Source organism: Lissotriton helveticus, chromosome 2_1 (genome assembly GCF_964261635.1).
Source record: "Lissotriton helveticus chromosome 2_1, aLisHel1.1, whole genome shotgun sequence".
Classification (NCBI taxonomy): domain Eukaryota; kingdom Metazoa; phylum Chordata; class Amphibia; order Caudata; family Salamandridae; genus Lissotriton; species Lissotriton helveticus.
In genome coordinates this window covers 706,577,396-706,605,054 of record NC_136059.1, presented here as the reverse complement: position 1 = coordinate 706,605,054, position 27,659 = coordinate 706,577,396, and the positions used below count along the sequence as shown (strand labels likewise).

General features: G+C 42.1%; 1 protein-coding gene across 1 annotated transcript in view; it reads left to right on the top strand.

Moving 5' to 3' along the window:
- LIX1 (limb and CNS expressed 1) overlaps positions 1-27,659 on the top strand; it is an 888,093-nt gene that overhangs the window by 802,821 nt on the left and 57,613 nt on the right. Inside the window, exon 5 of the mRNA XM_078677347.1 lies at positions 15,986-16,063. Within this exon, the coding sequence (XP_078533473.1) occupies positions 15,986-16,063 (78 nt within the window). The remainder of the gene's footprint in view (positions 1-15,985; positions 16,064-27,659) is intronic.

The window sequence follows — 27,659 nt, the reverse complement described above, 5'->3', positions numbered from 1 at the left end:
ACAGCAGCGACAGCGAGAGGCTGCAAATAGATGAGGAGGCACCGGATGAGGAGGAGGTGCCGCCACATACACAGCCACCAGCCCCTGCCCCAGCAACTACTCCTGCAGCCAGGTCCACCACCAGGGTGCCTCCTGCGTCTGGCGCAGCAAATACTTCCGCAGCCAGGTCCACCACCAGTGTGCCTCCTGCGTCTGGCGCAGCAAATACTTCCGCAGCCAGGTCCACCACCAGTGTGCCACCAGCCCCTGCCCCAGCAAATACTTCCGCAGCCAGGTCCACCACCAGGGTGCCTCCAGCCCCTGCCGCACTAACAATGCCTGCCGTGACACCACCAGCAGCTGGTGCTTCTACATCAGGGTCTGCGACAGCGGCAACACAGCGGCCACCCACTGTGTCAGGCCAGCAGAGCAGGCGTGGCACGCCTCGCCTGCAGACCAATGCACCTAGCAGCAGGAGGGGGAATGGACCGGAGCTGGTGAGAGTGAGCGTGGAAAGATGCATGCTCCATATACATCAGCTGCAAGCACGGCAGCAAGGTGCCATACAGCTACAGCTGTACAACATTGGGCGCAATGTTGCCGGAGTGGGGGACCGGATGGACCGCATGACGGCAGCCATGGAAGGTGTGGGTGAGGGAATGGCCAGCATGACTGCAGCCATGGCAGGTGTGGGGGAGGGTATGGTCCGCATGACTGCAGCCATGGTGGCCAGCACTGCTGCAAATACATCGCAGCGCAACGCAGCACGCCGCCGCCACCGGCAGCTATTGACCAGGCTGACCGCCTACACCAGGTCCAATTATATCATTAGCAATGCCACAGCACAGTTGTCGCGGCGGTCCCTTGCGCAGCAGCAGCAGCTCATCCAGTGCTGCGAGGATGTGGCCAGGGTCCTTGAGCACCTGACCAGTGCCGTGACAGCACTACACCGTCCTGCTCTACCTGCCACTGTTGGGGGTGATGATGCCAGTGAGGGGACATCTAGTGTGAGCAGCCACTCTGCCTCACACGTAGGGGCACTCAGACGCAGCACCAGGCCCACAGCAGCTGCACGTGCCATGGATGAGGATGAGCCACAGAGGCGTTTGGGTGGTACGCGCAGGAGGCGCACATGACTTTCTATGACTCTTACAGGCACAGGCTGAGTATAAGCCTGCCCTGTCCTTTCACACAGCAGTATGCTGAAATACTGTTAGCAAAGACAACATTTAAAGTGGTACCATTATTGTGAATGAAACAATTATATTTATTTTAGCAGCACACATTGGCGTAGTGTCATTATTGATTTCTGCATGCATTTGTGATTTGTGGGGTGAGGGTAGAGGGTGCATCAGAAACTGTTCAGTGTGATGTGGTTGCGACTTCTGTGGCCTTCAGCAGGATTCTTCCCGTGTGCATGGCGCGCATGAGCAGGTGGCCGGTCGTCCCCTTCAGATTCACTGCCAGATATGTCGACCGGTATCCGGCGCTTGGTTGCAATGTTATGAAGTATTGCGCAGACAGCCACATGCGGCAGCACATTGCAGGACTGTAATACATGGCCCCACCTGTCTTGTGCAGTATGCGGAACCTGCTTTTGAGCAACCCAAATGTCCTTTCTATGCAGTTCCTTGTCCGAATGTGCGCAACATTGTAGCGCCGTTGCTGGGGTGTAGCAGGGTTGAGGTATGGGGTGAGGAGGTAATCACGGAGGGCGTAGCCACTGTCACCTGAATGAGAGGAGCAGAGGGTGAGCGCCTGTGCTGCGCTGCTACTTCATAGCAATGTGACATTGTCGACAAAGTGTACTTACCAAGTAGGTGTCCTTCCCCAAAGTCTCCCCTGGCCAGTCGTGTGTGGAGGCCGCTGTGCCGGAATATATAGGAGTCATGGGTACTCCCTGGGTACTGGGCCACAATGTCAGTGATGTAAGTCTTGGCATTGCAGACCATCTGTATGTTGAGGGAGTGGTAGGACTTCCGATTGCGGAACATATACTCCGTGGCAGCTGGTGGGCAGATGGCGACGTGGGTACAGTCTATGCATCCGAGTACATGTGGAAAATGTGCTACATTGTAGAATTGTAGCTTGGTCAAGTCCAATTCCTGTTGGCTGGTGGGAAATTTTATGTATCGGTGTAGCTGGGTAAGCATAGCGTCAACAAAAGTCTTGAGGCAGCGTGACATGGTGGGCTGGGATATCACCCCAGCAGCCGCTACTATCCCCTGGAAGCTCCCAGAGGCCAGGAGGTGCAGGCTACACAATACCTGCACATGTGTAGGCACCGCATTGGTACGCCTTGTTGGGTGCTGCATCAGGGGGTCAAGGTCGTGTATGAGCTGGATTATCATTTCCCCATTCAGCCTGTATTTTGCATATATCTGCTCTCTTGTTTGGCCCAGCAAGGTGACCCGCTCGCGGAATATCCTCTCCTGGATCTGGCCTCTCCTCCGTGCTGCTCGCTGTAGCCTTCGGCGCCTGACGACCATGTACATTCCTGGCATTGTGGAACTCCTAATGCAGCTGCTGATTATCCTTATGTGTGATTGGTCAGGCCTGAACCTGTTACTGATTGGCCAACTGTTTTTTGAAAAAAATAAATCCATGGCTTTTATGGTTACCACCTGCTTTGAGTTGTTATTAATTTGCGCCGCGCAAACAGCGATTTTTGGGTTTTTCTCTATTTGCGGTATTTCATGAATACCGATTGCGATTGTATAGCGAAACCGCAATTTATTTCGCATAATCCGTGGATTGTCGCATTTTCCGATTCGCTAATGCTCTCCTACCGGGATTCTGCGAATAATTTAGCTTCATGAATCAGGCTGTAAGTCCTTTCACAAACCTCAAGAAATCATTGGACGCTCTAAAAAATTGGTAAAATCATTTTTCACTTCCCATTGTTCACATTTCAGGTTTGTAAAACATCAGTCCATGACCTCAGTCACTTGTTATTTAGATCTGACGAAGACTGAGTACCAGAAACGCTACCTTACCTGGATTACAAATTTGGAAAGCAGATTTTCTCTGACCTGTTTTAGACTGGGTACTTTCTATTTCCTGGTAGCCCACCCTAAGCAGGCTTTGTGGTTCTCTTTTTTTCCTCCTGTCCTTGTGATGGTTTTTCTAAACAATCTCTGGCCCATTCTATGTTTTTTTGTAGTTTTTATTCCAGACCAAGGGCGATTTTTATTCATGTACATTACTGCACTCTTTTCGTTCTTTTTCTGCCTCTTTGCTCTGTCTCCAACTGCTAGAATCTGAATTTTGTTGTGCAGCAGTATTGTGTTATATTCGTCAAGCATTCAAAATCAGGAAGACTGTTTCCTCTTTTATTGAATAATACTCTGTATATTCAATTTGTATTGCGGAAGGAATTTAAAAATGGTATTATGAATGGCTTGAGATTACACTGTAATGTTATTTATTTTTATAATTTGTATGTATGTTATTTATTCTTTTATGGCCTTGTGCCGAATAATGCTTTGAATCGGAATAAATATGGTTTAAGCACATTGCCTTGACAAAGGCCAGATCTTTTGGCCGGCCCCCATGTCCATGGTCGAAAGTTGTATGTCATCAGACTTGGGCAAAGCAAACACAAGGAGATGATGGACGGAGTGCTGAAACTTTCAAACACTTGGACACTCAGTGGGTTAGGGACACAGCCTGATTACAGGCCACGTCCTACAACCAACCCAAACTAGCAGGGATCACCTGCACATTAGGCTAGGAAGGCTCATTGGTCAACACTCACAGTAAATGATCAGCAGGTTTGCCTTCACTGGAGGTTGGGTACAGGACAATGGGTTTTGATCAAGCATTCCACCTAACACCTGGGATTGTATTATGGGAAGTGCCCTGTGGCACCTTGGTATCACAGAAGGCACTTTGGTATTACAGAAGGGGCCGCGGACACCTGTGCAGCCCTTTCTGTAATACAGTTAGCATTGGTGCATATATTGCGCCAAGCTATCACCAAAGGTGTTTCCTCATTTGCATGGGGGCATGGCAATCTCCGTGACCATGCACCATATTACAGAGGCAAGGAAGCTGTCAGGAGGCACACTGATAGTGTGCCACCTAAATGGTGGTGCTCTATCAGTGCACCCCTAATGATAGCACTCTGGAAGGGGAAAAGGGATGCCTCAGACATCCCCTTGCAGGCAGGTGCAGTCACTCAGTGCACCTGCCTGCAAGGGGATATCACTCCCTTCCTAAAAGTGCAGGAGGGTAGCTGCTTCCACCGTGAAACGAAGTGCTACTGCTTAAAAGTCTTTCCATATTTCTTTTGAATGCACTGCCCCAGGGCAGCACGGATTTACGACTGCCCTGGGGCCAGAGCACTCAATATAATAGGGTGTACTTTCCCTGTTTGCGCCTGGTGTGCCTGTTTTAAAGTGTGCCATGGCACAAACAGGAAAAAGTGTAACCTATTTGTAATTGGGTCCTTGGTGTGCCCCAAAGAAGGCCATTCACAGGGGGAGTTGGCCACATAGTGGGGTTCCATTCACAATATGTACCCACTTTCTTTAACATCATTATTCACTCTCACAATTTCAGGCACTAGCTGACACAAAAGTGGGACCATGACCACGCTGGATAAAACACACATTTTTGATCATAACCTTTAAATTTCAACAAAACCTGACCTCACCTCTGACCCCAACCCTTAACATGAGCCTATTCTTAATCTTACTGTCCTAATTTCCCTGAAACATGTTTTTCTGACTAACAAATTCAAATCTACCTGACAACCAGCTGGCATCAGTCCACCCATAGTAGTTTGCTAGAAAGGTATTCAAGAGCACAGATATTTGTCATGAAACCACAGAGTTGTAACTGAATGGGAAATGGTACTGTTACTGTGAAATTATGTGTCTACAGAATTTAAATGTAATGTAGAGCATGTTGCTGTATTATGGCATCCAAGAAAATATAATGAGATTCCCCCATGGTCTATCCATAATTACTCCAAAAGCATAGCTTGAATATTTCAATACTGAGATTTCAGGTTAGCACAGACACACAAGTTTTTCCAATATTTTTGTTTTTTTATTCATTTTATAGAGATATATCAAAAAATACTTTTTTTCCATTTTTCCATATGTATTTCTCAATTCATTCAGGATATTTATGTTCATTTCTACATTAAATACAAACAGCAATCCGTTTGTCTTAACAAAACATTATATACAAAATTTATCTTGTTAAAAAGAGAAACAAGCACCCTGTGTGACCCACACCTGTCAACATTCACACCTACTCATACATACAGCACTACACATTTCGAAATTACAATCCAAACACTTTCTGAGGTTGAGGTAACACGAATATTAGTTGTGAGATTCCACGCCAGGTCTACGCGCGTTTCGGTGGGTTTGTACCACCTTCCTCAGGACCAGCAAAGAAAGGGTTTTTTCTCCTTAAAGTGTGTGCAGGGCACCTGGAATTACAAATATAACATAATGTATCTGTGATAGATTCTAACTGAAAGACAGTTCTTTTAATCTAGCGAATTTCTTTTACATCTTGTTCTCATCACTGTGAGGAATGCTAGCATACCAGAAATAACACAACGCAAACTAGGTGTGTGAAATTTTTATACTTAATTTTAAACATATCACTACATACCAATGTGACACTACCATTAATTCAGTTGTCACACTTGTTCTCGATTAAAGGGCTCTTTAAAGTGGACTCTAAGGTCTCTAGCAGGCTTCTAATTTTTATTCAAAAGGTACATAGACCAGTATCCCAAAAAGATTAAAGGGTGTGGGAACATTCTCACCTTTAGTTGGATACTGACGGTATATTTATTGTCTATTTCGTCTATAATCATATGTTGATTCTAGATCTTTATCATTCGGTCATCTCAGAGGTCAAATCTAATTTATCTGAAAGGAATTATAACAATTTTAAGGCCAATTATAGAGTTCTATACAGATCAGTAATTCAAGGTCTGTCAAAAAGATTTTTCCTTACCCACAAAAGTGTTACAATTCAGTCATGCTCATTAATCTTCATATTAAAGACAGGGAAGAGGTATTTTTGGAAGAGGCTCCAGTCATATTCGGTAAATCAAGTTAAATCACATGAATTCTACAGTCATTTACAAAAGAGGCCTACTTGCTGTTGTAGTCTCATTAATACATCTATGTGACTGACCTTTTTATTGTCATAGACTTATTCTCTATAACTTTGGTTCTTTGATGTCGGCCAACAACACTACGTCATCCTGTATTTCACAGGGTCACAGTCCTGATGGTCTATGGAAACAAATTGATTTTTAGAATTTGATGTTTGAAAATTTCCTTAACATTTTTATACTATCTATAGTAAGACACTTGTTGCCCCATAGTACCTATTTTTTTTAATCTTTTTCTGCCAATTCCCATTCATGTTAATGATGTTAAAACATGAGGTCATGTCACGATATATAATCCCATTATCTGTTTAACATGTATACTATCTACCTATGAATTGCCTGTGTGGACAGACTAAAGTTAGTACCTACAACCCAGTTACTCTATAACATAGGAAACTAAGTTATAAGCCTGTCTGCTGTTGGGAGCCTTTGCTGGTTTGGGAAATATCCCTACCATTTTCCATTGGTGACACTAAATTTAGTCAATAAGTGAATCGGTAAGCACCTATTTGGATAAGTGAATCGGTAAGGACCTATTTGGATAGGCGCCACTATTGTTCTGTAATCATAGAAGTGAAACTACTCTCCTTGGAATACGACACATTTCCTTTGCATATGAGACAATTATTACAATGGAAGCGGTATGCTCCCAGAAAAATGCCTCTCGCATAACGTTGGTACTAATTCATTATAAAATTCGAGCTCTATTTAATTTATCCACTAAATACGGGAAGTGGCTTTCCAAATACGATCATATCTTTCTCTTCGTAATGACGAACGTCTAAGTATCAAACCCGTCTCTTCCGATCTGAGAACGCCGTAGTTATTTGTTTGTTTTACTATAGACTTTATATACGGGCGAAAAACGCGGGAGCCTCAGTCCTTGAGTATTGTAACCCGGAAAAAGTGTAGCCCGGAAGTCATGTGCCGTGTATACTACCGGTTCATGATGAAAACGACGGGCGCCATCTTAAAGTGGGCTACAAAGCCACCTACTCTGTGTTATCGTATCTTTACTTGTCCCTAAAATCATATACGAAAACGCTATGATAGTGTTTATTATATTATTTAAAAAGAAGGGCAATTTAGATGACAATTTTGAATGTATTTAAAAATTGTCCAATATACTTTCTGATCACAATGGTTGTTTAATATATTCGTAATGGTCTTGTCTAAACTAGTGCTATGATTCAACAGAGAATGGAGATATGATCTAGCAATAGTATTGTTTCTAGTTACATTCAATATTTATTTGTTTAAGATGTTATTCCTCTAAATTATAGGGGTACACCAAATATTATCAGGAGTATGGCTATCTCCACAATGTTCACACTATGATTTATATCTTTTAAGATATAATAAAGGATATTTCCCTGTTCTTATGGAGGAGGACCATAATTATTATGACACTATACTAGACGAAATGTATGATGGTAGTTGCAAGGGGAAATCCTCTCAACAATTCAGTTATAAGTTATATAGTATGTGCCTGATGGAGTTTGCAAATGGTATGTCACACATTCTTTGTGACATACCAGGCTATGCTTTCATTAAGTCCCTTCCGAACACTGTCAAACTGAAAAATCCAAAAACTCTCACGTTTTCTGCAAATGTTTTCCATCAACTGTCCCATTTTTATGTTCAACCTTTTCAAGTATACACCACCGTAATTCCGCCTCACTGTGATCAAAGTCTAGACAGTGTTGTACGATAGGCGCTGCTATTTTTCTCAGTCTCACTGCTGATTTATGTTCACTAAATCTGGGGCGGAATTCTCGTCCAGTCTCGCCGATGTAAGCAAGGCCACACGGACATATGATTGTGTAAATGACATTACTGCTCCTACAGTTTGTCAATGATTTTAAGTTGACTTGAAAATTATTGTAGTGCATTGAATCAGTTCTGATTGCAGCATCACATGCATGGCACGATCCACATCTATAAATACCCAAGATGGGTGTCAGTCCTGTAATAGATGTCTGGATAGTTCTTGCCTTGCATCTACTTCTTGTGTGGACTAGACGATCTTTTAAGTTTCTATTCCGTCTGTATGCCACCAAGGGCTTCAAAAGATGAGCCTCATTATCTTCTGTCTCTAATATGCTCCAATTTGTATTTATAAGGTTTTTAATCTTATAATTCAATGTCAAGTGATTGATCACACAAGTGATTCTGTCTTCAGATTCGCGTTTTGTGCCCCTCAATAAAGAGTCGCGGCCATAATATTTGGCTCTTTTGAACGCTTGTCTGATCAGACGATGAGGATAACCCCTTAGAAGGAGTCTCGCCTTGAGTCCTTCACCATGGACTTTCATATTCTGTCAAGTTTCTAAACGTGAATCTGAAGACAGAATCACTTGTGTGATCAATCACTCGACATTGAATTGTAAGATTAAAAACCTTATAAATAGAAATTGGAGCATATTAGAGACAGAAGATAATGAGACTCATCTTTTGAAACCCTTGGTGGCATACAGACGGAATAGAAACTTAAAAGATCGTCTAGTCCACACAAGAAGTAGATGCAAGGCAAGAACTAGCCAGACATCTATTACAGGACTGACACCCATCTTGGGTATTTATAGATGTGGATCGTGCCATGCATGTGATGCTGCAATCAGAACTGATTCAATGAACTACAATAATTTTCAAGTCAACTTAAAATCATTGACAAACTGTAGGAGCAGTAATGTCATTTACACAATCATATGTCCGTGTGTCCTTGCTTACATCGGCGAGACTGGATGAGAATTCCGCACCAGATTTAGTGAACATAAGTCAGCAATGACACTGAGAAAAATAACAGCGCCTATCGTACAACACTGTCTAGACTTTGATCACAGTGAGGCGGAATTACGGTGGTGTATACTTGAAAAGGTTGAACATAAAATGGGACAGTTGATGGAAAACACTCGCAGACAACGTGAGAGTTTTTGGATTTTTCAGTTTGACAGTGTTCGGAAGGGACTTAATGAAAGCATAGCCTGGTATGTCACAAAGAATGTGTGACATACCATTTGCAAACTCCATCAGGCACATACTATATAACTTATAACTGAATTGTTGAGAGGATTTCCCCTTGCAACTACCATCATATATTTCGTCTAGTATAGTGTCATAATAATTATGGTCCTCCTCCATAAGAACAGGGAAATATCCTTTATTATATCTTAAAAGATATAAATCATAGTGTGAACATTGTGGAGATAGCCATACTCCTGATAATATTCGGTGTACACCTATAATTTAGAGGAATAACATCTTAACAAACAAATAAATATTGAATGTAACTAGAAACAATACTATTGCTAGATCATATCTCCATTCTCTGTTGAATCATAGCACTAGTTTAGACAAGACCATTACGAATATATTAAACAACCATTGTGATCAGAAAGTATATTGGACAATTTTTAAATACATTCAAAATTGTCATCTAAATTGCCCTTCTTTTTAAATAATATAATAAACACTATCATAGCGTTTACGTATATGATTTTGGGGACAAGTAAAGATACGATAACACAGAGTAGGTGGCTTTGTAGCCCACTTTAAGATGGCGCCCGTCGTTTTCATCATGAACCGGTAGTATACACGGCACATGACTTCCGGGCTACACTTTTTCCGGGTTACAATACTCAAGGACTGAGGCTCCCGCGTTTTTCGCCCGTATATAAAGTCTATTGTAAAACAAACAAACAACTACGGCGTTCTCAGATCGGAAGAGACGGGTTTGATGCTTAGACGTTCGTCATTACGAAGAGAAAGGTATGATCGTATTTGGAAAGCCACTTCCCGTATTTAGTGGATAAATTAAATAGAGCTCGAATTTTATAATGAATTAGTACCAACGTTATGCGAGAGGCATTTTTCTGGGAGCATATCGCTTCCATTGTAATAATTGTCTCATATGGAAAGGAAATGTGTCATATTCCAAGGAGAGTAGTTTCACTTCTATGATTACAGAACAATAGTGGCGCCTATCCAAATGGGTCCTTACCGATTCACTTATCCAAATAGGTCCTTACTGATTCACTTATTGACTAAATTTAGTGTCACCAATGGAAAATGGTAGGGATATTTCCCAAACCAGCAAAGGCTCCCAACAGCAGACAGGCTTATAACTTAGTTTCCTATGTTATAGAGTAACTGGGTTGTAGGTACAAACTTTAGTCTGTCCACACAGGTAATTCATAGGTAGATAGTATACATGTTAAATAGATAATGGGATTATATATCTTGACATGACCTCATGTTTTAACATCGTTAACATGAATGGGAATTGGCAGAAAAAGATCAAAAAGATAGGTACTATGGGGCAACAAGTGTCTAACTATAGATAGTATAAAAATGTTAAGGAAATTTTCAAACATCAAATTCTAAAAATCAATTTGTTTCCATAGACCATCAGGATTGTGACCCTGTGAAATACATGATGACGTAGCGTTGTTGGCCGACATCAAAGAACCAAAGTTATAGAGAATAAGTCTATGACAATAAAAAGGTCAGTCACATAGATTTATTAATGAGACTACAACAGCAAGTAGGCCTCTTTTGTAAATGACTGTAGAATTCATGTGATTTAACTTGATTTACAGAATATGACTGGAGGCTCTTCCAAAAATACCTCTTCCCTGTCTTTAATATGAAGATTAATGAGCATGACTGAATTGTAACACTTTTGTGGGTAAGGAAAAATCTTTTTGACAGACCTTGAATCACTGATCTGTATAGAACTCTATAATTGGCCTTAAAATTGTTATAATTCCTTTCAGATAAATTAATTTTGACCTCTGAGACGACCGAATGATAAAGATCTAGAATCAACATATGATTATAGACGAAATAGACAATAAATATACCGTCAGTATCCAACTAAAGGTGAGAATGTTCCCACAACCTTTAATCTTTTTGGGATACTGGTCTACGTATCTTTTGAATAAAAATTAGAAGCCTGCTAGAGACCTTAGAGTCCACTTTAAAGAGCCCTTTAATCGAGAACAAGTGTGACAACTGTATTAATGGTAGTGTCACATTGGTATGTAGTGATATGTTTAAAATTAAGTATAAAAATGTCACACACCTAGTTTGCGTTGTGTTATTTCTGGTATGCTAGCATTCCTCACAGTGATGAGAACAAGATGTAAAAGAAATTCGCTAGATTAAAAGAACTGTCTTTCAATTAGAATCCATCACAGATACATTATGTTATATTTGTAATTCCAGGTGCCCTGCACACACTTTAAGGAGAAAAAAACCCTTTCTTTGCTGGTCCTGAGGAAGGTGGTACAAACCCACCGAAACGCTCGTAGACCTGGCGTGGAATCTCACAACTAATATTCGTGTTACCTCAACCTCAGAAAGTGTTTGGATTGTAAATTCGAAATGTGTAGTGCTGTATGTATGAGTAGGTGTGAATGTTGACAGGTGTGGGTCAGACAGGGTGCTTGTTTCTCTTTGTAACAAGATACATTTTGTATATAATGTTTTGATAAGACAAACGGATTGCTGTTTGTATTTTAATGTAGAAATGAACATAATTATCCTGAATGAATTGATAAATACATAGGAAAAATATTTAAAAAGTATTTTTTGATATATCTCTATACAATGAATAAAAAACCAAAAATATTGGAAAAACTTGTGTGTCTGTGCTAACCTGAAATCTCAGTATTGAAATATTCAAGCTATGCTTTTGGAGTAATTATGGATAGACCATGGGGGAATCTCATTATATTTTCTTAGTTGTTTTCCTCTCCTTTCCCTGGTCATAAAGTAAATATAGAGGGGGTCCCAATTTTATGCTATTGTATTATGGCATCCATCCTTCGCTCACTTTTAGTATGAGAAGCTTTAAAAGTTGTTGTTTGCATGTAACTTCTGTCTGTAAAACACAAAGAAACAGAGCTATCTTGGCAATGGATGGTAGATGTTTGTTCTCTAACTCAACACCATGTATTATCAACCTTTAAACATGAATGACTGAGTAGACCTGCAGAGGTCTGATACTGGGGCCATGGGATCCAATACAGATCCGTGCTATTGATACATTAGCACACTGTGCCTTCATCCCAGCTTTACATGTTGTGTGTGTGTGAGGGAAGCTTGCACTGCTAATCACCCTTAATAGCTGTTTAGTTGCAATAATAGGAAGTCTACACTTTCCAGCTACAAAATAACAAATCTCATTATAATCATTAATTTTGGTCTTACTCGCCAAATCATTAATCTATTGACTAATTCATGCACACTTTTAGATACTAACCCATCCATTCCTTTAAACCATATACTCACTCAGCTATCCAATCCTCCAGTCGCTGGCTCATTCACATATACCCAAACTCGACAATCCAGGAAGAAGCACATTTCTATAAATATGCCAGGTTTATTGCCTTTATCAATGCATGTTCATAAATGTTTTTCTGATAGTGCTTCGTGTGACTCCAAGTACCCTAAATGCTGCAAAATAAGGGAAAAATTGCACAGAATGTTATAATAAGTTTTTAAGAGTCACGTAATTTTAGTCAAATTAGGATATAAGAATAAGAACTCAGATCTCCCACAGTAAGCATTTTGTAGATGGGAAAATGACTCGGCGAGAAGGATGCCGAAACATGTGGTGATCTGAAGGTCACAAATCCAGGACCCAGCAAGGGTAATTCAGCTTTCCATTCTTCCAAGGTTGATAAATAACTCTTAGTGTATTGCGGTTAGAAATAGCAGAAAAACAAGTTGGTGTTATTTTATATATTATTTCAACTGTTTTATAGTCCTGTTCACGTCTATTTGTGAATTTTTTTACCACGCCTGGAATTTAATCCAAGCGCAGCATGCAGTCTCTAGAACAGAGTCTTTCAAACTGTATTGTGGCGAGCCCCACTAAACAAAAATGTTTTTAAGTCCGTCTCTCTACCCGTTTCAAATGTAAGATTAGAAAGGGTGCAGAGAGGGCTAGGCAGAAGAGGTAGAGAAGGAGGGGGCACCGTTTATTAAATTAGATTTCCGCTGACAAAAATGGGACAAAAATCCCTTATATGTTGTGTTTTCTCCTTTGAACTATAAACTCAATACAACACATACTTTATAAGTTATTTCTTCTGAATGTTAGTGCTGTGTAAACTGGTCCTAAAACCAGTTAAAGCAAACAGATGCAGTACTAACACATGAAGCAGAGCGTTTCAAAGTTAAGGTATGATGTATCCTTCTCAAACTATGTAGTCTGCGCCGGAAGAACACAAAGAGTCCGCCTCCTCCCGTTCCGATCCGAGGCCACCGAAGTCATCTGCGGCGTACCCCAAGGATCTTCGCTCAGCCCAACCCTCTTCAACGTCTACATGAGACCTCTTGCAACCATCGCACGCCAACACAACCTCAACATCATCTCCTACGCTGACGACACACAGCTGATCCTCTCTCTCACCCGAGACCCCGACACCACCAGAACGAGCCTACACGAAGGGATGAAAGACGTCGCCGAATGGATGAAGAACAGCCGCCTGAAACTGAACTCAGACAAGACGGAAGTCCTCATCCTGGGACCATCGCCCTCCGCCTGGGACGACTCATGGTGGCCTCCCGCCCTGGGCACCGCTCCCAAGCCAACAGACCACGCACGCAACCTGGGCTTCATCCTGGACTCCTCCCTCTCGATGACCAGACCAGTCAACGCCGTCTCCTCATCGTGCTTCAACACCCTGCGTATGCTCCGTAAGATCTTCCGATGGATCCCCACCGAGACCAGGAAGACCCTCACCCAGGCACTCGTCACCAGCCGACTGGACTACGGGAACACCCTCTACACGGGAACCACAGCCAAACTACAGAAAAAACTCCAGCGCATACAGAACGCCTCCGCCTGACTCATCTTGGACATCCCCTGACGCAGCCACATCTCCGGACACCTGCACTGGCTCCCCGTCAGCAAAAGGATCACGTTCAGGCTTCTCACCCACGCACACAAGTCTCTCCACGACCTGGGCCCCAAGTACCTCAATGACCGCCTGACCTTCTACACACCCACCCGCCAGCTACGCTCTACAAACCTCGCCCTCGCCGCCGTACCACGCATCCGTAGAGCCACCGCCGGAGGAAGATCCTTCTCCTACCTGGCAGCCAAGACATGGAACTCCCTCCCCATCCACCTCCGGCTGACACAGGACCACCTCGCCTTCAGGAAACAACTCAAGACCCGGCTGTTCGAGCAGTAGCAACCCCCTCCCCCCAGCGCCTTGATACCCTTCCGGGTGAGTACCGCGCGATACAAATGCCATGATTGATTGATTGATTGATTGAGGTAGACATTCACGGGTTCTGGGCAGTGACCCCACCGATATCAATGGAAATTAGCTTTTTTGAAGGGTGAAGAAGGTTTTCAGGGCAGGTGAGCCAATTCAAGTCAATGGGGGCACGTACCTTTATAGAAGAAATTAAAATGAGTCTAGAGAGGAGGACGCCTCCAATGGAGGGTGCGTTGCAGGGAATTTAGGATGCTCACAGCTACACTGCGACATAGACAGCATCCATGGGTAGACAGAAAACATAGATCTCAGAGCTGCTTTTCCTTACCAAGTGCTCTTTCACTTATAGCCATTTCACTCTGTTTACAACACGTCCTTGAACAAAGCATTGTAAGACAAAGCCCTTTATATCTGCTGCTCCAATCCGTGCATGCTGCACCAGCTCTGGGACCCCCATCTTTCACCAGTCCCCTAAACAGGGATCTGTTATTCCAGACTGTTATTACAAAGTGTGACTTAAGTAGAGCATGTCGCTGGACCCTGAGACAAGGTGAACTGATATTGCAATCGGCAGGAAATGCACACTCCTCACCTCCTTTCAACTGGGATATTGATGTCGAGTCCCGCATGGCCAGTATCCTCCACCTAACTGTAAAAAAAATAAAAAACAATAGAAAGCAATGAGCTCCAGCACCCTCCTCCTATGGTTTATTGGAAGTCCCCAACAATCAGTATTCCCTGACCACTTCTATATTAAAACAGTGAGCCCCCACGCCTCACCTGCCTCCTCTGGCCCATCTCTCCAAGGACTCTAGGAGTCCCAGATTTGGGCAGATGTGCTGTGGTGGGGTTCTCCTCAGTGGCGTTACAAAAGCCCCCACTGGTGCCTCTGCAGTCTGGGGCATCAGTGAAACTACCTCCTCTTCCACTCGCCCTGCCCTTCTCACTTGATCAATTCTGTGTTTATGAAGACAGTTTGGAAACACACGTTACCTACAAACACTACTGCCATTCCTCCAATCCCACCAAACACTTTCTGTCCTAAAGTTGCTTCAGCATCAACTTTGTCAGAGGATGTGTGCCCCAAAGAAATGAAGCTACAGGACCCCAGGGGTTGCATCTCACAGTTTGTAGATGTCTGCTCTAGAGGAGCAGTGGCAGTGCTGATGGGCTAAAACAACACTTATAAGAAAAAATGATACAAAATTATGTTTTGTAATTGCTATATAATATAATGTCATTCTTTTAGGTTTCTAATTGGACACCTTGGATTGTTCTGTATTTAAAATGGCAACTTGTCATATGTGAATCTCTACCAATTACCAAGACTGAGGGCCTGATACAGAGATTCGTGGATATGTTACCCTATCACAAATATAATGGAAATCCTGTGTGCCTTATTACAAGTGCATCATATACTATGGCACTTGTACTAAGCCTCAATGATATTGATATCACATCACGCTTGTGATGGAGTAGCTTGCCACCAAACTTTAAATCAAGCCCTTAGTCTTAATAGGTTTAACTTCAAACAATTCCATCTTTTTAATGAATTGTAAATATGATGCTTCAAAAAACTTCAAGCATTGAAAAACAGACTTTCTAATCTTCCATGTCATAGGAACTGATGATCGTCTTTCAGCTCCTGCACTGGAATGGAAGCCTCAAAGCCCTACGGGAAACAAAGTGCTCCCGCCAGGTAAGATGTCAACTAATGCTTGGTGCTTGTTTTATAAACTGGTACTGACCCCTCAACTACCACCCTAAGTATTGCCTCATTTGAAAAATGTAATTGATGGTGTTTTACATCTCACATATGGTTGCATGCTAACACCAGATGTATTATCTATGGTTCTCTGCAAATTTTTACTTTTTACAGATGGCTGCCCTGATTTATTAAGGTATTCATGAATGGCTGCTTGAGAATATTTGACAGCAAGAGCAGTCTCAGTGAAGGGAATTGTTGAATGTCCGGAGCAATGCTTAATTTGAGCGAGTGGTTTCTGGTGCTCCGCACTTCCACTTAATTGTTTGTCAACACCGGCACTTATGATAGTCTGCCACATGGTGGCGCTGTTTGAAGTGCACAACAACAGTTCTTTAATAAATTAATCTACATAAAAAATGACTAATACCTGCCACCCAAGCCATTACTATAGCTTAGGGGACCTGGAATAGTCAGAATTTTCACACTTGTTGGAATGTGATGCTTTGTAGTTGTAGTTGTAATGGACTGGAATTGGCCGCCCTGACAGGGGCAGTGGGTGGTGCAAGCTCCAGTTTTTTTTACAAACTAAGCACTGGGCCAGAGGCTGCAAAGTCCGCTTCCTACTAAGTAATAGACTATTTAGGGGTAAGCTAGCCAAGCAGGCAGAGTTAAAGCCGGTAGCCAGGCATTGCTGCCCTGGCGTATCTCCACTGGCAGCCATTTGGACTATCAGAACAAAATGATGGGCCTTCCCGTACGTTGTTCTTCCACTACATTATGTTGTATCTTAATTACCTTATTTGTTTGGGACTGGGCCTCCTTCTGCTCTCCCTAGGAGCACCTCCGGAACGCCTCCCCTCTTTTAAACCAATACGCAGCGAGGAAATGATCAAGGAGGCGGGGCTATCATCAGGGTGTGCCCCATCCATGCACATCACTGAATGGATAAGAACCTTGTTTGCTTAAATGGAGACAAGACCGTAAACACTGGAAGAGGCACGCCCTGCTCTTTTACATAGTCCAGAAGTCTAGATGTGCCTAATTATTTCATAGAAGACAAAAAATTCGACGCAGATCTCATTTTTATCCCCCAAGTCAATGCATTAACCTGCAAAGTCGTACCTTCAACATCAACAACCACTGCCTAGAGCTGACAAGAACTCAGATGACCAGAGGAAAGACCCCTTCTGGGAGGGGTGGGGCGTGGGTCGCACCCCTAAGAGTCCACAGTGGTTATTTGTATTTTAAGCAGAGCTGATTTCATTGAACCAAAAGGATTACAATTGTAAAACCTGCCTAGTCAATTGTGAATCCGTTTTTTATGTTTATTTTTTTAAGAATGCACTGTTTGATTCACTGGTGGTGGGTCATAATGAAACGCACTGTATTTTATGTTTTCGTATCTTTTCTTAGTATGTATAATATAAGGTACCTGAATGTGAAATTAAAGTCGCACTCAACTGCCAATTCCCCATTCCGGTTTTGTTCACAAGGAAGCCAGCCTCTGCATACCAGGTAAAATTACTTTATTGTTCTCAAACGAGTTTCGAGGCAGCAGCCTCTTATTCCGTGGGCAAGCTGTAAACCATGTGACACAGAATGCATGCTCTTTTGTATGCTGCCCTCAGTGGGTCCTTTTTGGTGCATGCAGGGACATGTGGTTCTCTGTTCCATGTTACATTTAATTCACTCACAGCAATCTTAATTTCTTTGAAAAACCCTCCAGTGCTCCCCATGATGCAGGACAGGCTCATTAATTCCAAATTGGCAGTGCTATGTCGCAAGTCGGCAAAGTTCCTGTTTGCGCAGCCTCTTCTTTTATCAGATGGTGCAGCAGTCCGTTTTCCTTAAAGGAAAAAGTGATGCTTTACAAAAAGAAAAATGAAAAGATTTAAAGAGCAGGCAGTGGTCTGTGGGACCCCTGCCTGCTCTTAAAAAATGCTTTTACAAACATTCCCAAAAGGGAAGGTGTCCCTTGGGGACCCCTACCCATTTGCGAATGGGTTACTACCACCTTCTTTGAAGGAGGTGGTGAATGCCGAATATTTTGCAACCACATTTCGGCCGCAAAACATTCATACATACCTATGAAATTCTGTATTAGGAAGGGACGTCCTAAACATGCCCCTTCCTAATATTGAATCGCAAACCCAAATGGCTGTTTGGTAACCGGTTACCAAATCGCAATTTGAGTTTCATACAAGTGAAAAGGCTTTTTTGCGTTCGCAAACAGGCCGATTCTGTGAATCGGCCCATTTGCGACCTAAAAAAGGGTTCATATATGTGGCCCAGAGAGTGATAGTCACATACATGCCAACTGTAAATAACATTTTATGTGAAAGTGGGTGAAGGAGATACACAAATGACAAAATACTGGCAGTCCCAAAGGAATAGAAAATGCCTTGTTTACAGGTGAGGATAAAACGTGGGGGTGTGAGAGATGGTGAAGGAGAGGTTATGTGAGGATGTACATACAGTAGGAAGAGTGAAAAGGCAGTGATGTGCGTGAGATATAAAAGTGGGTGATTTCAAGAAGATATGGAGAGAAAGGGGTCATAAATGTCTCACAAAGTGAGAGACTGCTGAGGAAAGTGGGCGAAGGGGAGAACGGGGGTAACTGAGATTACTTACCCCTTCCCCTAATCTTAATAATGGGGACAATAGATTGCCCTTATTCATTAAAATAAAGTTTCTGTCTTTTCTGTTCTAAAACGTAGGCATGTGTGATAGTGCATTTGAAATACATATTTGTCGTTGTTTTCCACAATTTGTCACCAGACAGCGTCACCATTTGATTGACGTGAATACATTTCAGTGATGATAGGAGTAGCTCATATTGTAGCATGGTCACTATTCTAATTTGTAACTTTAAAACCCGAAAAAGCCCACCTTCTTTTGGTCACAATATGTTGGAAAGTAAACATTCACTCTCATGTTTTCAATACCAAATCTCTACTTTTTTGGGATATGAAGTGAACAAGTTATCACTGCATACGTTCCATTAGTATTGCTAAACGCCCCGTCTTCCAAAGAGCTGCGTAATAATATGTCGGATTGTGACAAATTATGAGACCCCGCCCCTTACTCTGAAACTGAGGTGATATGAAATGGCCATCTTGTGACTTGAACACTTGCAGCTTCTACAATTGTGCTATTTAAAACCTAAGTATGTATTAGAATAATAATGGAGTATACTCATTCATTTACATTTCTCGGTCGCCTATCCTGTTACTTTGTACATCAAAAGAGATGTATTATCGTACCAATGTAAATAAACCTGCGCCATAAAACGTTTGGACGAATCTGAATACTATTGTAACAATATAAGTACTCAGTGATTGCCACATGCTAGCTTTATCTTCAGTCGTAAGACGACCCTAGACACTAAGACATGGTCGCTACCTCCTCGCGCAGCTCTTGCGAGGGCGCTAGCCCGCTGTCAGGAGTGGCTACAAGGGTGTGCCTCAGTCCTAGCAGCAGTTTTTGCCTGGACCGAGCGCTTCCTGCACGAGATGGCATCAGTTCTGTGCTGCTTCAGGTGTTGCATGGATGGGTGCCCTGGGCACATCCCCTTGAAGGAGATGCCATCGGTGCAGTTGGACACGCAGCACATGGGTGAGAAAAGCTGACATTGGCTTCTAGATAGGTGCAGTTTTCCCCTTACACCTTCATATCTCTTCGTTGACAACTCAAGTCCTGTGTTTTTTCCAGTATTTACATATTAAAACAAATGTTAGCAGTCATGGCAGTGAAGTGAAGGAAAACATGAGGATGTTTGTAGGAGGTCTTCATACTCGAGCGCATGAAGGATGACACATGGGATACAAACTGTGACGCTGAGTGCACAGCTCCAAGTTTCCGAGGTCCTCACATGAATAGCTCACGCAGGCCAGGATATCCCGTTTTAAAATCAGGAACTCCGACTACAGGTCATAGGAAGCAAATAAACAAGAGCTCGGTGGTGGAGCACTGCGTTCTAGTTGGGGAGATGTGGGGATTCGAGTCTCTGCATCGGCTCCAACATCCTGTGATTCTAGGCAAAGCACGTAATCTACCCGTGCCTAGCAAAAACAAGCTCTTGGCGTTGGGAAAAATATAGTGCATCGCAGATAATGAGTGTGTAACGCCGCAAGTGAGAGATCCAATCCCGGTGGGTGGGGCTAAAAGAAGACAAGGCGGCAACAAGGAGGGACTAAGAAGCATCCTTTTCAATCGTGAGCCCTCGTTTTGCATGCAGGATGACTCCAGCCAATGAGGAAGATTGGCGGGGCTTCAACTCCGCCTCAGAGAGCTTTGGAATCTGTATTGATTCCAAGAAGCTCTCGTATGACGAGGGCAGCCCGTGCACGCTGCTTTCGCCAGCGGAGACCTAACTAGGGAGAATTGATCATGTGTCTTTTCAGTAAGACGAGCCGCACATTTTTATTGCTATTAATCCTTTATTGGATATTATTAGATTGTGCAAGTGTTAATCAAGTGATGAAGGGAATTTTCTTATTTTTTTTCTCCAAGGTATTTGTCTAGGGCAATAATTACAAGCTTCAAGGCATATATGTTCTGTTTTAATTAATGTGCGTATCAACTCTCACACAACTAGAGCAGTATGCTGCCTTTTTTTCCTGGGAAAACAAGAAACGATGAAAATGATTTGTACTTAATGTCTAGTAATCTCTGCAGTATTCCATATCATCGTGGTTTACCCTGTCTGTTCAAAATGGGGAAAACCATGTGCAAGTAAGTCTTGAACCGTGAACAACAGGAGCATCCAAGTAAACTGCTAGGAGATGTCAACTCTTCACTAGAACACAGACAACCCCAGATGCATTCTGGCCCCATGCACTTTTTTTTGATGAGGCGTGGCAAGAGGGCCTTTTTTTGTGTACCTCTTCCTTCACAGGAGACTCTTGAAGACAACTAAATAGTGATTTATGAAAATACTTGAACCAAGTCTTCAGCTTTATTCCACCTTCACTGTGAAATCAGTGTCAAGGAGCAGCTACTTTCAGATCACCAATCCGGATTCCAATCCTGCTGTTGCATTAAGGTGGCCACGCTAAACATCATGATGAGCACTGACTATTGGATTAGGGAGACTCCTGCCTCCGTGTACTACTAATTCTCATGGTGACTTTTGATACACAAAATAACTACCAGCTAATTACTTGGAATACTGAATGGACTTTCACAAACTTTTTCTGAACTGGTCCCCTTCTTTCGTACCAACCAATCCCACTTGGTGAAGAATATTCGCCGTTCATCAAGCTGTGCTGCCACACTCTGTGAGATACCTATGGGTTCCATCTTCGCTCTCAGGCTAATTAATTTCGGTCTTGAGCCCTTGAGTTTGCCAATCAAGGGATTGAGTCTCCATTCACCCGGAAAGAACGTAATCTCTATCAATGCAAAAAATAACAAATTTAAGGTTGTGTCTTTGGCAATCTTAAAGATATGCACTTCTCACTTTCCTTATCTTCTTCCTATGACATCTTTTGCTTTTCACTTTTTATGATTTTATGTAAAAAAAAAATAATTGGCAAAGCTCCAAGCTTTCCCTCTCTGTCAAAAACAAATCTCTGCTGTCAGCCGCGAAGCTAAGAACTGCAATCTAGTCCATGATTATCTTACAGTCGGATTTCGACAACACTATTCTCGCAGAGGTGTCTCAAACCTTGCTCAACCCTCTCCTGATAGTTTTTCATTCCTCTGCAAGACTCACATCTTCATGCAATAAGATTTGATCCTCGTTACAGTCACGGCCCGTGCAGGTAAGAGCAGTCGGGCGGTGGGGCCGGGTGGGGGGATGTCAACAAATGACTGAGAGGGAAAAATAAATCAATAATTGATTTTCCTTCGTGGTCGTATGATGCAATACCCCCCACCGCTCTTACCTGTGCGGACCACGGCTGGTTGCTGATTGAAAATACAGTCAAATTTAAAATAGAATATCTAACCCACAAAGAGCTAAAATTGAATATGCCACGTCAAGATGGTGGCTAAAGTGGGTTTCGAAGCAGGAACTCTTTGAATTTAACTAAACTTGAACTTAACAAAATCACTAGAGACTAATATTTTTGTGGAGTTATTACTTCTCTCAGTAGCTCTCTACCAGTCGCTCCAGAAGCCGAGGTTCTCTCATGTAGTTGAGATCACATTGGAAATGACACTCAAAATGTCAGTAATGCACGAAATCTACATAAACTGATTACATAAAAATAAACATGTTTCTGTTTCCTTCTATTATAGATTTCAGGTTTTTTCCCTTGACGTTATAAATTGGACAGAACAGTATTTCGTCTTGGTGGCATAAAGGGGCTAATGATTCATTAAAATATTAGTAGGCAATAAGACAGTCCCAAATGTACACAGCATTGAATTTAGACCGCAACCTACAAAAATACAAATGTATGACTCTGGGCTATCAAACTGAATCATCACTATAAAAGTTAAACGTGGCAAATGGCAGCTGCCGACTTTATTCATTGTTGGAGCTGCACAGGGGACAGTCGGTTCTCTGTATCATGTTTGTGCAGCACATGCTATTTCACCTTTTAGCCAGACCTAAACACTACACACAAGAAGCGCTCCTCCACTAATCCCTTTCTTTAAATAAATATTGTTGAGATGGAATTACCAAAGCAGAGGCGTACACTTTAGGATATAACGAATGCATTCATTTCCTTTTGAAGGTCGTGGAATGCAGGGCAGTTCCCATTATCTTTTTTACTGCTGTACCACCACTTTACACCATTTACATCATGGGGAACCTCCTTCTCTCCCCTCTGCCTGGATTCCTGGTTCCCCTTAGACCCAGGAGATACTTTGGGTAAAGACAAACAGAAAAAGAAAGTCCACGTGAAAAGAATATGGAAAGGCCATCTATTCCTTGCATTATTTGAAAGTGAGTTATTATAAACCTGAGCTGATGCAATTGCATTCAAGGTTCTGCTGGCAGACACGGTGGCATTCTTCTCTCAAAAGATACTACAGTAGCAATGTGATGTGGGTTCCTTATTACTAGTGATGTCACAACTAGAAGTCTGCAGGAAGTTATGTTAGGGGTTAATGTGTCACTGCACTGATCCCCTGTATTATATTAGGCCTGGAAGTAATTTTAATTACGTTGAAATATTAGTAGTAATTGCGGTAATGAGGTATTACTGCCCATGAACCTCTAAAGGGTGTGCAATAAAGTGTTTAAGAACATCTAAGGGACTTGGACCCTGGTGCATTAAAGGGGATATGTCTATGGGAGTATGCGTTGCTACATATAGTAATTTGTTCCTTATAAATCATTCCTCGCTGTGTTGTTTCTGAATTGTAGTAGAAATTAGGTACTGTGTTCCTCATCTCCTTTATACTTTCTGCAATTACTGAAAACTAATATAAATACTTTGATAACAAATATATAATGTGTCATTAAACGTTTGATAAAGAAATTGAAAAGTAACGTATTTTACAGAATATAATTTAATTTAATATAAAAAGATGAAATAGGAATTTAGTAAGAATAAGTGGTCACCAAAGAACAATCTGTAGAATTTGTGATTATTTACTTAATACGTTAGTCCATAAAGTACAGATTTGGAAGAGTTTTGGCAGTAATGGGAATTGAGGGAGTGAGCTAGTCTAACCTTCACTTTCATTACTTAGGTATTTTAACAATTCTTATTTAAACCGATAACACACACAAAGGTTCACATTTACCAACAAATAATAGCAAAACAAACAAATATATTGCACTGTGCTAGGGGCAATCTTCTTCAACATTGTATCTCCACATGGGGTGACCCCTCTGTGTAGGGAGAGGTGAGTGTGATGAAAGACGTTGACTGGGAGAGTGCACTGATTCACCCCCACTGGTGCAGAAACTGGCTGCCTATCACCATAGTTCAAAGGTTATTTGCATTACGTTAAGGGCTACTTTTCAGCTCAAAATAGGTTTTGCACTAGAAAGTAGACTTCATCAGCTCTATGCTGCCTCAGGTTGCTAATAGTTGTTCATATGCAAGTAGTGCCTGCAGTGGGACTGTCGGGCCACACTGACCTGCAGCGTATGCATCCTGCAGAGCTATGGAGAGGGGAGAAGTCAGTCCTGGCCCTGGACTAATCAAGAATTTCCAATTAGCAAGGCAAGTGCCTGCGCTGACAATACTATTGACATGGGGAAGCACCAGCACTAGTTGAGGGGCAACAGCTCTGTGGTGGTGCTACTTGGAGTCCTGGTCGTCCTAGGCCGGAATACTTCCTCAAGGTCAATCGCAAAACCTGCTTATCAGAAAAGGTCTGCGCCAGCTCTAAGTCACAGTGGCCTGTTCTGATGTTGACCTCATCTTGGTCTTGTATTTTTTTGTATCTTCAAGTGCGGATGAAGGTCACTGGTCTCTGTCACTCAGAGGCTTCTTGGCACTATAGACTCCGATTGCAACTCAAACCCAGTCAAGTGCCATGGTGCACTCTTTCTTCATCATCAATGCATTCTCCCACACTGTCTAGACAGGACAGAACTCCAGAGCCCAATCCTTGCACAGTAATGCAGGTCTCCCACAGTGTCCCTGTGGTGGCTTCAAGTCAGCATTTTTTCAAATGTACCCCCACAGTCTTGCTCTGAACATTCTGGGACAATTCAGACAGGTTTTCCTGAGTATCTATATTAGTACTCTTCTAATACTACTTCACGTACCCATAAATGCAATTCCAAAAGGCTAGAGTGCAGATCTATGCCCAAGCTAATCCGATTTCTCATGTGCAGAGTTATCTGCCAAGAGTGTGTTAAACTACTATGTTTCAGATATAAATGTGGACGTGTCAAGAGGGAGCCGCTGGAAATGAGAGAATATCTACTACAAAGTGGGTGGAGGAATGCACAAGGAGAACATCCAAATACAAAAACACAACTACACAAAGGTAAATCACTTGTAATTTGTCAAAAAATATACCAACATTTACTCCAGTACTATACTCGGCCAAACAGGCTCAAGCCTAGTCTAGCTAAGCCTTTGAGCGTCGTGCACAACACAAATCCCATTAGCAAGTACTACAAAGGAATTAATCTTAGATTGGGGGAGGAAGGAGATTCCACTTTGAGCACAAAGACCTGCATCTTAAAAAAAAATATATGGAAAACCTGGCCATTTAACTGTAGACGTTGCAAGCACCTGCACAATTCACATTGTAAAAATATTTAAAAGGTAATAAACAATATATTAAGAAAAATGGCAATTTAACTTTAGACATTGTAGCCACCCATACAACTTTCATTGAAAAATTGTAAACATGCCAGCTGTAGATACTCAGAGAATAAAAACTATGTAATATGTTAATGCGTTATAAAGACATGTCTCCTCTCACACCATCCTACATACACTCAAATACATCTCATAACACACACAGACATTGAACTCAAATGTAGCTAATGTCTGGTTCCACAACGCCTCACAGCACAAGGGGAAAAGAGCAGAGCCTAGAGCGTGATACGTATTTATGTGCCTCCTCTTGGGATGAATGTCAAATGTTTAATATTCTCCTCAAGTGATACATTTTCCCTATTCTGTTCAATTCACAGTTCTACATAGAGTAGGTGGAGATCTTTGTATAGTTTTTGCAGAAGTACATTTGGCCAATTTAAATCTAAAAACCATCAGTAAGTTCACTAGTAGTATCTCTACACCATATTATAAGTTGTATGACCCTCATCCCCCGCATGTACGAGAGTGGTGACACACAAGCCTGTTCATCTGTGGACATATCTACTTATTTGTTAATTACATCTAAGTGGAATTTTCCGCCCAAATGTATAAACAAATGTATCCACACTGAGATCTTTACATGTAGATTACCTTTCTAAATTGCGCCCCTGGTGTTTTGACCTATGCAGTCGCCCCAGCTTGCTAAACATGCTTAGCCTCTTCGACTCTGTATAGTATCACTGCAACATATGTGGGAAGTGAAAAATTGGAGTGGAGCTTAACTTTGTCCCACATACATCTAAAAACATAACATGTTATTTTAGGTATTTCCTAGGAAACTCTGCAACAGGAAATATTCCAATTGTGTAAAATGTAATAGAACCCTAAATTCATAGTTTTTGATAAAACCTATTTCCAAATCTGAATTCACAGTATGTGCATAGCCTTGGTTAAATGACCATTTATGATTTTAAGTTCTTGTTATCTATTCTATTTATAACAGTTCTCTAACATCAAAGACATTCCATCAAAGTTCTGCTGAAGTGCATTGCAAAAGGTGTTAGTCTGAGATCAAACCCATTCACACGTTTGTGGCCTCTGCCCGTTAGCTGTTACCTCAAAGGACTGGCCCCATATTTCTCAGAATGATAGAGGGCAAAGCCTCTGGGGTCTGCAAGGACATCTGCGTTTGAAATAATTCTAGTAATATCTTTTGCGTCCGAAGAAGGGAACCAGGAGAGTCATTGGAACCAGGGTATACACAAAATCCTAACTAAGGTGTACATCAGGGAACATTTCCTTTGAACCCCAAGAGTATGAACTGGGAATGATAACGATAGAGTAGAAAGTCAGGGGCCGCTCCAACAGTTGAGGCAAGGAATGTAGGTTCACCTGTTGGAAATGAACATTGTCTTGCGGATCTGAACGTAGAGTGAATGCTTAGGACCTAGTGGGGCCAATTTCATCTTTTTCTTCAAAGTACCAGTGCTACCATTACTTGTAGAAGCAGCTTATCGAAGACTGCACTCACCCTCCCCCAAAGGAGTCACTCACGCAAAGGCCCTTGAGCGGGCCCTGTGGAGCCCGGCTGGAGGAGAAGGTAGGTGGGTGGGTTTATGGCACAGGTACATAAACACAGAGGGGTTGGTGAATCCCCAATACAAGTTTCTCCCCTGTGCTGTCCTCCATTTTTAATTCTTGGAGTTGTTAATGGGAGACAATACACTGGAACAGACCATATGATCAGCCACAAACTGCGACCATGCACCAGTAATATGCCCCCAGATCTCTTTCCCAATCTTGAACCCCAGATGTGCACCTCAGTGGGTTGAGTTTGCTTTTAATAATAAAAATAGGAGGCTTACAGTTTACTAACTAAGGGTGGACAGCCCAGTGATGGGTGCACAGTGTGACCAACCTGAAAATAAATCCTTGGAACAATAACATTAATTGTAGAAATGTTATAAAGGGGTTCATTATACAATGAAATGTTCAATTTGGCCCTTGCAAAATGCAAAATGGTGCAAGCGATTGCTAGCACCATTTAAAAGTGTGCCTTCCACATAACAAATTGTAATAGAAAACAGCTGGGAAAAATACATTGATAGGAAAGGCAGATGGGAGATTAGTCCAGCAGTCAGGCTGCCTCTACTGCTTCGAATTATGAACGAGTTCTGCTTTAAGAAAGGTTCTCCCACCCGGGATCAGTGTATGTGTGTCTTTCTTTTGTTTTATATTTTTTTAAGGAAAAGAAAATAAAAAAGCTATTTTTATTTCAAGTTAAATCACATATTTAAAAGTGTTTGTGGTTGGCTGTATGTTTACATTGGAGACTTTACGGGCAGTGGTAAATTCAGTGGTTAGACAGCTCGACCATCAGCCTGTGTCTGGCAGCGATCACT